This window comes from Equus przewalskii, chromosome 2 (genome assembly GCF_037783145.1).
Source record: "Equus przewalskii isolate Varuska chromosome 2, EquPr2, whole genome shotgun sequence".
In the NCBI taxonomy this organism is placed as follows: Eukaryota; Metazoa; Chordata; class Mammalia; order Perissodactyla; family Equidae; genus Equus; species Equus przewalskii.
Genome location: NC_091832.1, coordinates 36,225,522 through 36,241,412, shown reverse-complemented (window position 1 = coordinate 36,241,412; position 15,891 = coordinate 36,225,522). Strand labels below are relative to the sequence as shown.

The window sequence follows — 15,891 nt, the reverse complement described above, 5'->3', positions numbered from 1 at the left end:
AGAGCTGGGAGCAGCACTGAGTCTCCCAGTGCCCCCTCAGGCCCCAGTTTCCACGGCCCAGCCCAAACTTCTGCGCTTGGGTCAAATCTGGGGCCAAAATAGTTCAAAATGAAAAGCTGACTTCTGCCGCAAACGCGTGTCGGAGCAGCCCTGAGCCCCTGCCGCATGCTGGGCCCTGATCGGACCACTTCAGAATAATTAACTCATTTGATCCTTCAGCACAAGCCTCAGAAGTATATATTGTCCTCATCCCCACTTTGCAGATGGGGAAACCGAGGCATTGGGAGGTTAAGCAATTTGCTCAAGGTCGCACTGCTAGTAAGTCACAGGCTCAGGGTTTGAACCCGGGCATCCCGACTCCAGAGCAGTTAGGGGCACCAGGGTGGTCGTAGGTGCAGGGTCTCTGCTGGAGCACCTCTGAGGTGTGGCCGGGGTGGAAGGCACGCACGTTGCCCACCTGCGCTGGAGGAGGGCGCTGAGGGCGCGAGGTCGGAGGCCAGGGGGCGCTGTGGGCTGCCTGGGGAGGTGCCAGGACAGCACAGAAGTGGCGGCACTTGAAGTTGCATGCGGTTGGCCTGGCCTGCTGCCCGGCTGCAGCTTCTACCTGGTGCCCGGCACACGGCAGCGATCGCAAGAGCCAGCCCCCTCTGTGGGCACACCCAGGACGCCGAGCACAGGGATAAGCACTTCACACACATGACCTCCCTCTTCCCTCTGTGTGGGCACTACTCCCAGCCGTGTTCGCGGATGAGAAAACCCGCCCTGAGAGCTGCAGTACCTCCCTGGAGCTCACCCAGATCCAGGGTTCAAACCCTGCCCACCCCAGGGCCCTCAACCCTGTGGCTGATGTCTGGCCTCGCTCACCCCACGCCTCTGTCGGCCGCTGTTCAGGGTGGGTCCCTTCCCACGCAGGCCCAGGGGAGAAGCCTCTCCACTCACTCATTCCGGAAATAGCTATCAGCACCTGCCACGTGCCAGTCGCTGTTCTAGGTGCTTCTAGGTTCCAGGAGCTGGGACAGAGCGACGAGCAGACTGTATGTGGTCTCTGCTTCGCCGAGCTTACTTGCTAAGCTCATCCCAGTGGGAGGAGACCAAAAACTTGCTTAGCTTTAATTCCAAAATGAAAAGCATCATTTAAATACTGGAAAGAGCGTTAAAAAAAAATAATACCAGGAAATGACGGTAAAGGGTGATCTGAGAGGAGGAGTCGGGGTGCGGGAGGGAGGAGCGGGGAGAGAAGAGCGGGGGAGGGGAGGGAGGAGCAGAGTGGGGAGGGTCTCAGGCCGCGCCCTTCTTGTTCCAGAGCTGGAGGACATGTCCCTGGTGACCCTGAGCACAAAGACCCCCAGGGACTTCTTCTCCACGCATCAGCTGGTGCTCCACGTGGCCAAATCTGAGATGGACAAAGTCAGGGTGTTCCGCATCCATCGTGAGTCCTTGGCCCTGGGTGTTCCCTTCCTGCCCCCGCCAGCGGGGCACAGCCCCTTCATACCCGCTTCGGCAAATAATTCCTGAGCACCTACTGTGTGCCGGGTTCTAAGAACGGAGGATACAGCAGTGAGCAAGATGGACGACATCTCTGCCCACTGCCTCCTCGAAAGGACACGCAGACAAAACGCAGACAAACGAACAAGATGGTGTCTGGTGCTGGTGAGCACCGAGGAGGAAATCCCCTCCCTCCCGAGGACTGTTGTCCTTGTTCTTTGTGTGTCTCTCTCTGTCCCTGACTCACACACGCACACACACACGCACGAGGACTCTTGTTTGCGGAGATCTTTGACTCCAAGCTGCCTGCGTGTGTTATGTGATAATTTGTTCTCTCACATCCCACAAATCAAAGACGGCAGAACGTCGCAGCAGCTCGTGAGCACCTGCTGCTGAGTGCCGCGCGGTGCCAGGCCCAGGGCATGGAGCAAAGAGCGGACAGAGTCCCCGCCCTCGGGGACAGGTTGGGAGAGACGATGCGTCAAATAATTGAGGAACACACCCAGTGCGTCAGGTGGCATGAAATGCTGTGCAGAAGAATGCGACAGAGCAGGGGTGTGGGGGAGGGTGGAGTCTGAGGGCGTGGAGCCAGGGTGGTCAGGGGAGCCTCCCCCATTAGGTGTCATTTGAGCAGAAGGAGGGGTGGGGACAGCCACACAGACACCCGGGGAAGGGCGTTTTAGGCCAATGGAACCACAGGTGCCAAGGCCTTGAGGCAGGCTGGTGCCCGTGGGCTTGAGGGACACAGGGAGTCGGTGCCACTGGAGTGCAGTGCACCAGCGGTAAAGCAGTAGATGAGGCTCGAGAGGAAGGGCGGAGGGGAAGGGGCCCGATCCAGTAGGCATGGAATGTGACTTTGGCTCCTAGTCTCAGGGAGACAGGGAAGCCATCGGAGGGTTTTGTGCCAAGGCACGACTTGATCTGACTTACTTCCATTCTAGAACAGTGATTAGACTGACATTGTCTGGTGACAAACCCACTGCTTGCCTCCATGGAGGCATCACCTCCTCCAGGAAGCCCTCTGTGCTTCCCTCCATCATAGCACTGATTACTGGCTGTGATCTGACCCACTTTGCTCTTCCCTACTCACCCGGGAGGCTGTGCACTCCCTGGGACCCAGGACAGTGACCGTCTGCCTGGGCTCCCCCATGTCAGCTGGGAGCAGGTGCTCGGGAATGAATGAATGAATGAATGGACGAACCACAATGTATAATGGGCTCCTGTAAAGTTGGGAGTGGCTCGAGCACCCCCTCCCCGCTTCCTGGACTCCCAGCCAAGGGGGGTGATGTCCTAGCAGAGGCCTTAGTCTGTCTCCTAAATGGAAGCTCTGGCCAGATTTCACCATGAGGGCCCCTCAGGGGTGGCACGCGGTGGCCCTGGGAAGGCGGCACAGCACCACGGAGGAGAAGACGGGGTCTCCAGCGGTCGGGACACAGACCTGAGCCGCCCCTGCCCTCCCCAGGGGACAAACAGCGGTCCAGGTACAAGGTGGTCCTGGGGCCGCAGCAGCCGTCTCACGCCCTGGAGCTCCCGGGCGGCCAGCACAGCGTGGACTTCCACGTGGAGGGCCTCGCCTTCCCGGACGCCAGCTTCTCAGGGCTCGTCTCCCTCACCGTCTCCCTGCTGGGCGCGTCCAAACCGGTAGGCCCAGAGAGGGGACCTGGGCTTCCAGGCAGTGGCCCAACTTGGCGGGGGGGGGGTGCAGTGAAGAGCCCACCTGGGGAGGGGGCTCCAAACAGCTGCTGGGAAGTAGCTGTTGGGCCCCGGCTGCCGTGACGGCCGCTCCCCCACCCACCCCATTGCAGGAGTTCCCCAAGGCCCTGGTTTTCCAGGACAGCGTGGCCTTCCGTGTGGCCCCCTGGATCATGACCCCCAACACCCAGCCCCCAGAGGAGGTGTACGTGTGCAGGTGAGGGGCCCTGGAGCGCTGGGGGGCGGGGCACAGACACGCCAGGGGAGCCCGGAGTTCTGGCCGCGGGCCCACTGCGCACTTGCCGTGTGAATGGGAAAAACTCACCCCTTTCTGACTCGCTCAGGGCTTGCGGCTTGCTTGCACCCATCCCAAGGCCGGGAGAGTGATTACTGTTGTTTTTGTTGTCACTCTCCTGCCCTGATGCAGGCTGAGGGCTGCGTTAGCTCCGGGGGCCTGTAGAGTTTGCTAGACCTGAGGATGAGAACCCTCGGTCCCTGAGCCTTCCAGGGCTTCCAGGGCTCTGAGTGTGGCCCGGGCACCTTCTGCACCGGAAACGCCTGTGGACTCATTGAGAATGCGCCTTCCTGCTGGGCCGTGTCTCTGGGGTGGGGCCCGTGTGCATTTGAACAGGTTGCTCCGTCCTGCAGCCTGAGAGCACCTGCTGGTCCGCTGCGGTCTCAGGGGACCCTGCCCTCTCCTCTGCCCATTGCTTCAGGGCGGAAGAGGTGGGAGTGTAACGTGGTGGTCAGGACATGGGTGGGAAGCCAGTAAGGCAGGGTCCGAGTCCCAGTGCTGTCCCCAGCCGGCGTGACCTTGAGCACTGACCTCCTCGGTGGAAGGGGGTGCCCTAGCTCCCCTCGTGGATTGTCACGAGAATCCAGTGAGGTGATGCTCGCTGAGAGCAGAGACAGAAGGAGCCGGCGTCTCGGAGCGCCCGCCGCGTGCCTCTTCTGCTTGGTCCCGACCGGGGCAGCTGCTCCACCCCTGGGACCCCGCAGAGGCCCAGCGTCTCCCTCAGAGCCTGGCCGAGGCCGTGGCCGGGACTCCAGAGCACTGAGGAGCTTCTCTGGTGCTCTTTCTAGGGTACTGGAAAATGAGGACTTCCTGAAGTCGGTGAGCGCTCTGGCCAAGAAGGCCAAGTGCAAGCTGACTGTGTGCTCCGAGGAGGAGAACCAGGACGACCAGTGGATGCAGGTCTGCGGCCCTGGGGGCGGGCGAGCCAGGGCGCACGGGATGAACGTCCCCGAGGGTCAAGGGACGCTGGAGGACCCGGGCTCCAGGGCTCGGCCTGGCAGATGGGCAGGGTGGGTGGAGCCTCTGAGGGTCCTTGCACGGGGGGCTCAGGCAAGTGGTTCAACTGCCATTCCCTGCGGGCCACCGCGGGCCTGCTGTCACCAAGATGGGCGTCGTCTTGCTGCTTAGAAGCTCTCAGACGACCTCACAAATGCTGCAGAGCTCAAGAGGCCCTCGAGTGGCCATCCCTCCGAGCCAGCCTTCCTGGGCTGGGCCACAGACCAGGCCACAGCCCTGCTCCAGCACTCTCCATGGCTCCCAGGTTGCCTCCAGGGCCCTCCCAACCTGGCCACCCCCCTCACCTAGTGCCAGCCTGCCACCGCACCGGCCACACTGTGTCACGGGTCTGCTTCTGTGCCGTGAGCTCCCTGAGGGCAGAGACTCAGCCTCCTTCAGCTCAGTGCCCGTGGGCAGCGGTGGCTGAATGCCCTTGAATTGCCCCGGGACTCCGTGCCCTTCCGTGCCGTCTGCCCTGCTCTCACCTCCACGCCTGTGGCCATCCTGTTCCTTCTCTGTTGCCCTGCCCACTCCCCCCACCATGTCCAGATCACGCTCGTCCGCCCCCAGCTTGAATGCTTCCCCTCTGGGAGTTTCCCCCTTGCCTCCGGTGGGAATTCGTGCATCTTTCTCCTAACCCCCCAGATGACACCGTCTCCTCCTTTCTCGTCGTTCCATCTGTGTGAGATTGGGGTGAACCCTATGAAGTGGCTGCTGTGCCACCCACTTTGACCCACAGGGGTGGCCATTTCCTCGGCTCAGCCTCCTGGTGCTCTGTGTCCAGTGTCACATCCGCCTGCTGGAATCTGGGCAGGCTGTGCACAGATGCGTTTCTGAGCCTCACCCGCTCTGCCCCAGGGCCCGGCTGGGGCCTCACCTGCCCCGCTTTGGGGCGGGCTGCTCTGATTGCCACCCTCCAGGCCTCAGCTCAGCAGTGCTCCCTCCCAGAAGTCTTCTCGACCCATCCCAGCCGCATCGGGGAAGGGCCCCTCCTCCATGTTCCCACAGACCCCTCCCTCCCCCCATCACCTCCTAACACTGGGTGGTAGGCGCCCCGCTCCCTGGCTCCCCGCCTCACGGCCTCCCTCCCACTGGCTCTGCGCAGGATGAGATGGAAGTGGGCTACATCCAGGCCCCGCACAAAACGCTGCCCGTGGTCTTTGACTCCCCGAGGAACAGAGGCCTGAAGGAGTTCCCCATCAAATGCGTGCGGGTACGTGCTGGTGGGGGGGCGCCCGCTGCCGAAACGCCTGTCCCTGAGGCCTCCTGCCTCCTGCCTGTCTCCCCAGCCCTCCCTGGGCTGAGCCTGCGCTCCTGCTCAGGCGGCGACCGCACAGTGGGCCATGCTGTTTCTCCCAGGACCAGGGTGACATCCGCTCTTCCTTTCCCAAAGCCCTTTCCAGCCACCAGCTCACCTGGTCCTCCAGATAACCCTGCCCAGGACGCAGGTCAGGCTTGGGCGTCCTGTTCCACTGAAGATGCTCTTGCTGCAAGGTGGGGGTGCGGCCAGGGCCAGAACCTTCCCCACCGTCCTGCTGGCAGCTCTGCCTTTCGGGTGGGGTCTGGCCTTCAGGGGCTCTTTCTGGGGTATGGGGTGGGTGCGGCGTTCAGAATCAGGGTGGTCTTTTCCTAGGTGCGACTTTATCCGCCAAAGACTCTACATGTGTTTGGGGGGTGGGGTGGGGGTGACATACTGGTGACTTATGCTTGGCCGGCCCGGCAGCTTCGTGCAGACTCAGCACAGAATTATAATAATAATGATAATAATGGGGGCATTTATCGAACATGCGTTCTGTGTCAGTCATGGCTAAACTCTTTACTGGCACTGACTCATTTAATTTGTCTGATGACCTTTAATGTAGATGCTATCCCTCGGCCCATTTCATAGATGAAGAAATGAGGCTCAGAGAGGCTAAGCAGCTTTCCCAAGGTCGCACAGAAAGAGAATGGAGAAGCTGGAGTGCAAACCAGGCCGGCGGCTCCGTGAGCTCGCTCTGACCCCCTGTGACCCACTGCTGTCCCAGAGGACCAAGGCCGGCCCCCCGCCCTCACAGCCCCTTGGCTCCAGGCGCCAGGGAAAAGGCAGGAAACAGTGTGGCACGCAAGGTTGGCCAGGATGAGTGGCTTTTCAAGGAGCACCCTGCGCCCCGAGGGAGGGGAGGCGGCCTTCCCACACAGGAGGCGGTGGAAGGAGACCGGAGTCTCGCTCAGCACCTTGTCACGCTCCCTCTCCTGTGCTGACTGGTGCTGGTGTCCATTGGGTCCACGCTGTCTCTCTGCCGCGGAATCAGGTTAAAGTGTTTGAGGAGCGAGGGGAGAAACCAGCCAGCTGCCGCTGGGACTTCGGCCCTTCTCGCTGGTTCCAGTCCTGCTCTGTGCAGTGGCCGTGTCTCCTACTTGATATTCCCAGTGTGACAAGGGCCCCGCCTGCTTCTCCGACCCCCTCATGGGCCACTTTCTCTGTCCCTCACCCGCTCCAGCCCCACTGGCCTCCCTGTTCTTTAAATGGGCCCGACTTTTGAAGGTTGACGCTGACATTGAAGGTCCCAGCGCCGATGCCCTCCTCAGTGAGGCCGTCCTGCCACCGAAGGACACCCCAGCCAGTGCCTGGCCTTCTCGACCACAGCACCTTGTTGTTTTCTTCTGAGTATTTTGTTCTAAATCACCGACTTGTTACTTTTCATCATCTGCCTCCCTGTGGACTGGAAGCACCCCAAGGGCGGGGCCTGGGGCCGAGGCGCCCATCGCTGGACCGCGGGCACCTAGCCCGCAGCCTGACACACAGTGGGTGTTCTTCCCATAAGACGATGTCGGTAGCTTCTGTCCCACCTCTGCTTGTGAAGACCAATAGCACGTACCATAAATAGAAGGCAACGGTGAAATGAAACAGAATTACAACAAAATTAAATTATTAAAGCCAGCTCGATACAAATGACGACAGAAACTCTGAGCCCGGGCTTTGCTCTCCGGTTGTGAAAATGGGAGGTTAGCGGGTGTTAAGGATGGATTCACACCCTCTGGGACTTTAATCTTTGACGAACCAGAAAGCCTGGGGAGAATGGAAAGGGCAGCATTTCTGAGGCTGTGCCGGGAGCTGCGTCAGGTGGCACCTGTGAGCATCCCCCCTCTTGGGGAGCCACTTCTGCAGACAGTGGACACCCCGTCATGTGCCTGCAGAAATTCAAGCTTGCAGCCTATGGAGCTGACCCCCACTCCTGGCGAGAGCCAGGGCAGTGACTTGCGTGAATTGATCATTCATTCATCAAACAGTCTGAGCACATCCTCTGTGCCCGGCCCTGTTCTAGGCAATTGGAACCCATCAGGGTGCAATGCCAAGGCCCCCGCCCTCACGCAGTTGACCTTCTAGTCCAGAGAGACAGACAATAAACAAGAAATCTAGCAAATAAATTCCATCGTATGTTGGAAGGTGGAATCAAATACTTTAGAAAAAGGAAGAGCAGAATCAGGGGCTCCCAGGTGCCAGAGTGGTGGGGAGGATTCGACTGCAATTTTAAATAGCACGGGCAGGGTAGGCCGCATTGGGAAGTTGACATTGGAGCAAAAACTCAAAAGACGTGAAGGAGTTGGCCATATGGATGTCTGGGTAGAGTGTTCTAGGCAGAGGCAACAGCCAGTGCAAAGGCCCTGAGGCAGACTATGCCTAGCATGTTCAAGGAAGAGCAAGGGGACCAGAAGGGGTGGAGCAGAGCGAACAAGAGGAAGAGTGGTGGGAGAGGTGGTCAGAGAGGTGATGGGGCATGGGGCAGGAGGGAGGACAGAGCCTGTGGGCTTGTTGGCCGTGGTAAGGCCATTTGTTTAGAATCTGAGAAACGGGGTAATCATTGCTAGGGCGGTAGACTGAATGATGGCCCCTCGAATAGGTCCACGTCCTAATCAGTGGAACCTGATGCTTTCTCGTGTGCAAAAGGGATGTTGCAGATGTGATTAAGTCAGGGATCTTGTGAGGGGGCGGTTATCCTGGGTCATCTGGGTGGCCTGTCTGTAATCGTAACCCTCCAGATAAGAAGGAGGAAGGAGCGTCGGGGCGGGAGGAGGCGTGTGACGATGGAGTGATGCACCCTGAAGACGGAGCAGGAGGCCACCAGCCAGGTTGGCCACCAGGAGCTCAAAAAGGCAAGGAAGGGGTCAACCCGGTGGCGCAGCCGTTACATGCGAATGTTCTACTTTGGCAGCCTGGGGTTCACTGGTTCGGATCCCGGGTGTGGACATGGCACCGCTTGGCAAGCCATGCTGTGGTAGGTGTCCCACATATAAAGTAGAGGAAGATGGGCACGGATGTTAGCTCAGGGCCAGTCTTCCTCAGCAAAAAGAGGAGGATTGGTGGCAGATGTTAGCTGAGAGCTAATCTTCCTCAAAAAAAAAAGTTAAAAACAAAAACAGACAAGGAAACAGATTTCCCTCCGAGCCTCTGGAAGCAGCTAGCCCCGGCGCCCCTTGAGCCCCAGGAAACTGATTTCAGACCTCCGACCTCCAGGACTGTCAGAGAATAAAGCTGTGCTGCTTTCAGCCGCTCGACACGTTACTGTGGGAAGCAAACCGAGGGTGAGAGATGGGTCATCCACCTGCTCTTCTCACGAAGATCCACGTGGAGACGTCACAGCCATTCGGCGAAGCTCCTTCCAGCCCAAGATCAGGATGACTCAGGGTGTGGACCAGGAGGGCCCGCTGTAGAGACAGCCCAAATCCTGGTCCTCCCACAGCCTGGCTGTGGGACCTGAAGAAGCCACACCCAACTCGGAGCTTAGTTTCTTCTCTGCAAAATGAGGATAAAAATGATATTTTGCAGATTTGTTATGATGCCCAAGTTCAGGCTTACAAGCATTAGGGACTCCACAAACGCCGCTGCCTTCCCCCGCCCACCCACTCCAGCACGCCTCCAACATCCCGCAGATCCTAACGGCACCTGCTGTGTACCGGCTGCTGATGTTACCCGGTTCCTTCCTGCAACAGGCTAGTCCTTGAACTTGGACCCCGCCCTCTCTTCACCCCGAGGCTTGGCTCCCTAACGCTTGGCACGTTTTTCTCCCATCTCAGGGTCCAGATTTTGGCTACGTGACTCGAGGGGCCCAGACAGAGGAGATTACTGACCTCGACTCCTTCGGCAACCTGGAAGTGAGCCCGCCCGTCACGGTCGCGGGGAAGACGTACCCCCTGGGCAGGGTTCTCATCGGGAGCAGCAGTTACCCCAGGTGAGGGGCGGGGCGCGGAGGGCTGGACCCAGGGATGCCCTGGAACAGCAGAGGCCAGAGCAGAAGGCTTCCTGACTTGCTCCCAACCCACGAGGGTGTGGCAAACTGGAGGGCATCCGAGAGGAATCCTAGTGCAGGGCGAGGAGTACTGTCTTCGGAGCTGGATAGACCCAAGTCCATATTACAGCTCCGCCGCACACACTCTCTCAGTCAGTGAATACTTCCTGAGCACCTACTGTGTGCTGGGCGCTATGCTAGGAGCTGACAAGGGACACAGCTGTGAACATGACAGACAAGCCCTTCCCACTAGTGGAAGAGACAAATAATAGAAAAGTAAACAAATAAGATAATTTCAAATAGTGAAGAAAGCCAAACAGGGAGGAGCAGAGGAGTGGGAACTGTGTTAGTTGGAGTGATCAGGAAGGGCCCCTCTGGGGAGGGGGTTTTTGAGCCGCAGCCTGATGACTGGAAGGACATGGCTGCATGGAGATCTGGGGTAGAGGGTTCCTGGCAGATGAAAGAGCATGTGCAAAGGCCCTGAGGCAGGAATGAGCTGGGCATGCTCAAGAAGGCCAGAGTAGCTAAAACGGATTAAGCAAGAGGAAGGCCAAAGGGCTAAGTCATGAAGGACCTTGGAGGCCAGAGCAAGGAGAAGCTCAGAAAAGAGAAGGAACATCCCCAAGGCCACACAGCTAACAAGGGGTCACCAGCTCAGGTGGGACCAGCTCCCAACCCCATGTTTACCCACAGCTCTAGCATCTAGGCTGAGTCAACAGGCAGTGCTTTCTGAGGCTAAGCTCTGGTCCTGTTGACCTTACTGACTCTCTGCCTCAGTTTCCCCCAATAAAACTGGGGTGACAATTCCTAAATTCCTCAAATGTTAGGGGATATAATAAAGGCATCCTAGGCTTCTGAGTCCCTTCTCTGAAGGAGAACCTGACCCCTTGGCCAAGCCTCCAGTCCCTCAGAGACCTCCTGTTGACCCCCCACCCCGTGATACGCCTTCCTTCCTGCGTTGGCAGCCACGAGAGCCAGGAGATGCACCAGGCCCTGCGGGACTTCCTGGTCGCCCAGCAGGTGCAGGCGCCCGTGGAGCTCTACTCCGACTGGCTGTACGTGGGCCACGTGGACGAGTTCATGACCTTCGTTCCCGTGCACAAGAAGGTGCTGTGGGGGGCTGCCTGGAGGAAGCCATGCGCCTCCGGCCTGGGTTCCAGGCCCAGCTCTGCACTCTGCCGGGAGGCCCCCTTACCTGCCTGACTCTGCTTCTCCGCCACCCCACCCCCGGGAGGGGGCATGGACGAGGTGGCCAGCCTGGGTCCAAGCCACGCTCCCTGCACCCTGGAGGAGTCTTCCTCCTCGGGGGGGCCCCCTGGGGCACAGCTGACCTCTGACCCCAGTGTCTCTGCCTCCAGGGCTTCCGGCTGCTTCTGGCCAGCCCCAGGTCCTGCTACAAACTGTTCCAGGAGCTGCTGAAGGAGGGCCACGGGGAGGCGCTGCTTTTCGAAGGAGTCACTAGTAAGTAGGCCATGCCTTGTTCTTTTGAGCACCTACTATGTGCCAGGCCGGGTGCTAAGCTAAGCTTAGCTGTGTGAACAGGACAGAATAGCTCCCGGTCTCGGGGCTCACAGTCCAGGGCAAGTGAGTCAAGGAAACAGCTACACCAGAAAGGCTTTGTTGGGGGGTGGGGTGTCTGGGAGGAGTTCAAGGAAGGCTTCCTGGAGGAGGCAAAGACCAAGCAGGAGCGTGAGGGCTGAGTAGGAGTTGGCCAGGCAAATGGGGCGGTGGGATGAGAGGAAGAGAGAGATTCCAGATAGAGGGAGCAGTGAATGCAAAGGCTCAGAGGTAGGAGAAAGCAAGATGTGTTCGAAGATCTGAAAACAGTTCCGTCTGGCTGGAGCACGGAAGGAAATCTTATTTTTTCAGTAAAGTCCAGCGACATGGACCGGGGTCAGAGGCTGCGAGTTTTCACCTAATATCTGTAGTATGTCGTGTGGCTTCGGGCAGTGGTCGGACCCTGTTTGTCCCTTGGCAAACGGGCTTCCTTTGGAGATGAATCGAAGGGGATGAGCACCCCTTTAATGAGAACTGACCCCGATAAAATATCTCATTAAAGGCATTTGCCTCCCGGACGCTCAGACAAACCTGTATGTGAGGAATTATTGCTGCCCCCATTTTGTAGAGGAGAAAACTGAGTCCCCACAGCGCCTGCTGGGAAGAGGGAACTCAACCTCTGAATTCATCTGCATTATTTTTTTCTTTTCCTTCACGACAGAAAGAAAACGGCAGAAAATAAAGGACATTCTGTCAAACAAGAAATTGAGAGAACAGAATTCATACGTGGAGGTACTGGCCTGGGTGCCCAGGAGATCCCACATCCTGGGCAGCCCTGACAACCCCGCCCCGTTCCCAGCCACCGTCACTGCCACCAGAGGCACAAGGCAGAGGCCTGCACGGGCGGGCGCATGTCGGCTCCGTGGGGCACGGCTCTGGGGTCTTGGCAAATGCATGCGGAGAGAGAGAGAGAGAGAGAGAGAGAGAGAGAGAGAGCGGAGAGAGAGAGAGAGAGAGAGAGAGAGAGAGAGAGAGAGAGAGAGATGGGGGGATTCTGTTGTCCCCGTTACGGGAGCGCACTAAAGGTGGAAAAGAGAGGAGGTCGGGGAGGCCAGGGTCAGAGAAAGACAGATGAAACTCTCAGCAAAAGAGGGACAGGGGCAGGAGGGAAGCCAAGCACTAGAGTGACAGCGACCAGAAAGACAGGGACGCAGGAGCAGAAGCGAGAGGCAGGGGGAAGGAGCAGAGCAGAGCAGCCGGGGAAGGAGGAAGAGAACCAGGTGCCCATTGCCGCCTCCTGCCCTGTCCCTGGTCCTTCCCTTGGCCTCAGCCACAGACTACCCTCCCGGCAGCAACCCCCACCCCCACCCGGGTCGGCCCCGCCATGCCCACCGCTCCCCCCTCCCCACCCCAGAGCTGCATCGACTGGAACCGGGAGGTGCTGAAGCGGGAGCTGGGCCTGACGGAGCGGGACATCATCGACATCCCTCAGCTCTTCAAGCTCCAGCAGGACTCCAAAGGGACCCACAAGGCTGAAGCCCTTTTCCCAAACATGGTGAGGAGGTGGGCTTTGGGATCGGCCCGCCTTTGCCAATGGCCTGAAGTCCGGGAGGCCCGCTGGGCTCTGGGTGCGGGTCCAGGAGGGTTGGCTGTCTGCTCGCCCCCTTGGGGTTTGTGTGGCCCTATGCAGCTTACAGAGCGGCTTTGGGCATCTCACAACCACCCTGGGAGTCAGAGACTGTCATCACCCCCACTTGACAGAGGAGGTACAGAGAGGCGAGGTCTCTGGCACAAGAACACACAGCTGGCAAGAGGCGGGATTCTGAGCTGGGATATAAAGCCAGGGGTCTGGCTGCAGAGCCACGCTCTAACCACCAGGGTGCACTGGCCCTGTGGGCTTCCATGCGGTGTGGGGCACAAAGTAGGGGTGGAGTAGGGGGGAGACAAGCAACAAGCAAGATGCTCTGAGGTTACGTTTGAGAGGGAATAAAGGTGGGGGCTCCTCTCCAGACGCAGGGGTCCTGGAAGGCCTCTGGGAGGAGGTGAGGCTGGTGCTGCGGCCTGGGTGGGATGCTCGCCTCTGAAGAGTGGACTTGAGGGGGATGCGCCTTTGTCAAGCACTTTTAGCCGCGACCCCCAAGCACCGTGGTGAAGTGATCTGCTCTGTTTTCGCCATCCCGCTGCCCTGCTGCTGTCTCCTCAAAGGGGGCCAAGGGCCGGGCAGAAACTCCCCCAGTTCCGCTGGGCCCACAGCCACCCCCCCTGCTGGGCGGGGTTACAGTCCAGGGAGGAGCTGCTGGTCCCCCGCACAGTGCTGGTCAGACTGGCCTCCCCAGGGCCCTGGGGCTTCATGGCGGTGCCTCGGACCCAGTGGTTCGGGTTTTTTCTGTTTTATGCATTGAGAGGCTGCCAAGGATGATGTTTAGAACACGGGGCTCCTGGACCAGAGCAAGGAGGAGGGGCCGCCCCCCTCGCAGCGCTGAATAGAATTCCTTGGCCCCCAGCACTTTGTGCCTTCTCTGGTTGTGCCCAGCCAGCTTGCCCGGCTCAGGAAGGAAAGCTGCTGTCTGTGGCTGGGGGTGGGGGGGGCGTCTCGATGACGCCATCCGCCGTCTGTAATGCCTGAGGGCTGACTCCCACCTTCACTGTTCCGGGCCCCTGGAGGGAGCCTGAGCACTCGCCCTGCCGCGGGAGGCGGCACATGGGCATGAAGCAGCAGAGAAACTGAGTGTGAGGCCCTCAGCTTGGGCTGTGTCTGAGCCATGACAGAGAATAAGATGCCCCTCAGTGACTCGTGAGCCCTGGGGACTGACTCTGCGCTTACTACCTGCTGGCTCAGTGCTCCGCATACATGCTCTTATCTGATTGTTGGAGCAATGGAAATGCGTTTGGGCTCATTTTGCTGATGAGGCTCAGAGAGGTCAAGTGACTTGCCTAAGGTCACACAGCTGTTGAGTAGTATTGCTGGGATTCAAAGCCACCTTGGCCTGGAGCCAACATCCTCGTCCTTTCGCTTCACCAGGCTGCTTCCCAATATCATGGAGGAAACAGTCATTTACATATGTTATAATGTACGGAAAGGGCTACAAAAGAGGTAGTCACTTATTCATCCATTTAACAGATACTTAGTAAGTGCCTGCTGTGTGCAGGCACCGTGCTGGGAGCTATGGGAGCACAGAGGAGGGTGACTAATTGTCAGAGTTTGGGGAATCATGGGCGGCTTCACAGAGGAGGTGGCATTTGAGCTGGGCCTTGAGTAATAGAGTTTGCCAGAAGGTGGCAGGTGGGGAAGGAGAGTATGGTGTTAAGAGCATGGACCCTGGATGCGACAGACTTGGGGATAAGTCCTAGAGAGCTGGCTGGACTTCGGTAGCCCACTTTACCTGTGTGGGCCTCAGTTTCCTCATCTGTGAAGGGGGCCATCAAAGAAGAGGGGGTGCTCGGACAGCAAGGCTGGCTGCCCCTGACGGTGCCCTCTCTCTGCAGGTGAACATGCTTGTGCTGGGCAAGCACCTGGGCATCCCCAAGCCCTTCGGGCCCGTCATCCACGGCCGCTGCTGCCTGGAGGAGAAGGTGCGGTCCCTGCTGGAGCCTCTGGGCCTCCACTGCACCTTCATCGACGACTTCTCCTCCTACCACGTCCGGCACGGCGAGGTCCACTGCGGCACCAACGTGCGCCGGCAGCCCTTTGCCTTCAAGTGGTGGCACATGGTGCCCTGAGCCCGTCCTGTGACGTCCTCTCGCTCGGGAAGCTCCTGGCCAGAGGCGCTGGTCCCCTGCAGTGGGGCCCAGCCAGAGCTCTTGGGGACGTTTTGGCCCCCCCAGGGGTGGCCTCCCTCCCGGCAGTGGCTTGTTTCCTTGCCGTGTCCCGGCCCCTGGGACCCTCCTCTGAAGATCCAGAGATAGTCCTGGCTTTGCAAACTCAGTTCTGCTGCAAGAAAGCTTTAGAACCACTCGGTGCGCGCGCTCAGGCTGCCAGTCCTACCGTTCGTTCCTTCTCCTTCACTCGTCGTCGTGCTTGAACTGGATATTACAGGCTTGAAGCTGCTTCCAGGAGAGGTCGAAGGCCAAGGCGTGTCTTTTGCTCCTGGGCGTATATCTGGTCTATAAAATCTATGACCTCAGCCTAGCTGATTTTAAGCTTTAGCCCTGAGGGTGCGGCCCCTCCCTCCTCAGAGCTGCATTGAAGTCAGTTCCAAACAGCCGGCCAGGTGGACATCCCAAGACAGATGGATTGTTCACTTTAACGTGTGTGTATAAAATATGCTTCTTTTTATGTGTATTTCATGACAAAAAATAAAATGATAAAGATAGACTGGGCCCTCAGGCACGTGGGCAGGAGGGGCAAGTCCCGCAGGAGGGATGGTCCTCATGTCGCCTCAGCCTTCTCCGTAGACAAGTGACGTTACAAGGTCCTGAGGGCCAAGCTGGGGCTGAAGAATCGTATCCACATTCATGGGTGTCCTTGGAGAAAAAGGGGACAGACGGGTCGTGCAAGAACCCAAGGGACAGACTGTCATTATCAAACACGCCCAGACATCAGCAAATTCTTTGTCCCTCCCATTTGTCATTTCTGTCCCACCAGCATGAAAGCCCCACCTGGTGGGCTCTTGTCCCTCGTGTTTGCTGCCGTGCCAGGGGCTCCCGAGAGCTGGCGCG

General features: G+C 58.9%; 1 protein-coding gene across 1 annotated transcript in view; it reads left to right on the top strand.

Moving 5' to 3' along the window:
- PADI4 (peptidyl arginine deiminase 4) overlaps positions 1 to 15,547 on the top strand; it is a 33,336-nt gene extending 17,789 nt beyond the window's left edge. The window contains exons 6-16 of the mRNA XM_070601403.1: positions 1,304 to 1,429; positions 2,948 to 3,126; positions 3,291 to 3,394; positions 4,261 to 4,372; positions 5,574 to 5,681; positions 9,524 to 9,678; positions 10,701 to 10,842; positions 11,094 to 11,196; positions 11,954 to 12,024; positions 12,647 to 12,787; positions 14,719 to 15,547. Of these exons, the coding sequence (XP_070457504.1) occupies positions 1,304 to 1,429; positions 2,948 to 3,126; positions 3,291 to 3,394; positions 4,261 to 4,372; positions 5,574 to 5,681; positions 9,524 to 9,678; positions 10,701 to 10,842; positions 11,094 to 11,196; positions 11,954 to 12,024; positions 12,647 to 12,787; positions 14,719 to 14,952 (1,475 nt within the window). The 3' untranslated portion in view covers positions 14,953 to 15,547. The remainder of the gene's footprint in view (positions 1 to 1,303; positions 1,430 to 2,947; positions 3,127 to 3,290; positions 3,395 to 4,260; positions 4,373 to 5,573; positions 5,682 to 9,523; positions 9,679 to 10,700; positions 10,843 to 11,093; positions 11,197 to 11,953; positions 12,025 to 12,646; positions 12,788 to 14,718) is intronic.
- The last annotated feature ends 344 nt before the right edge of the window (positions 15,548 to 15,891 follow it).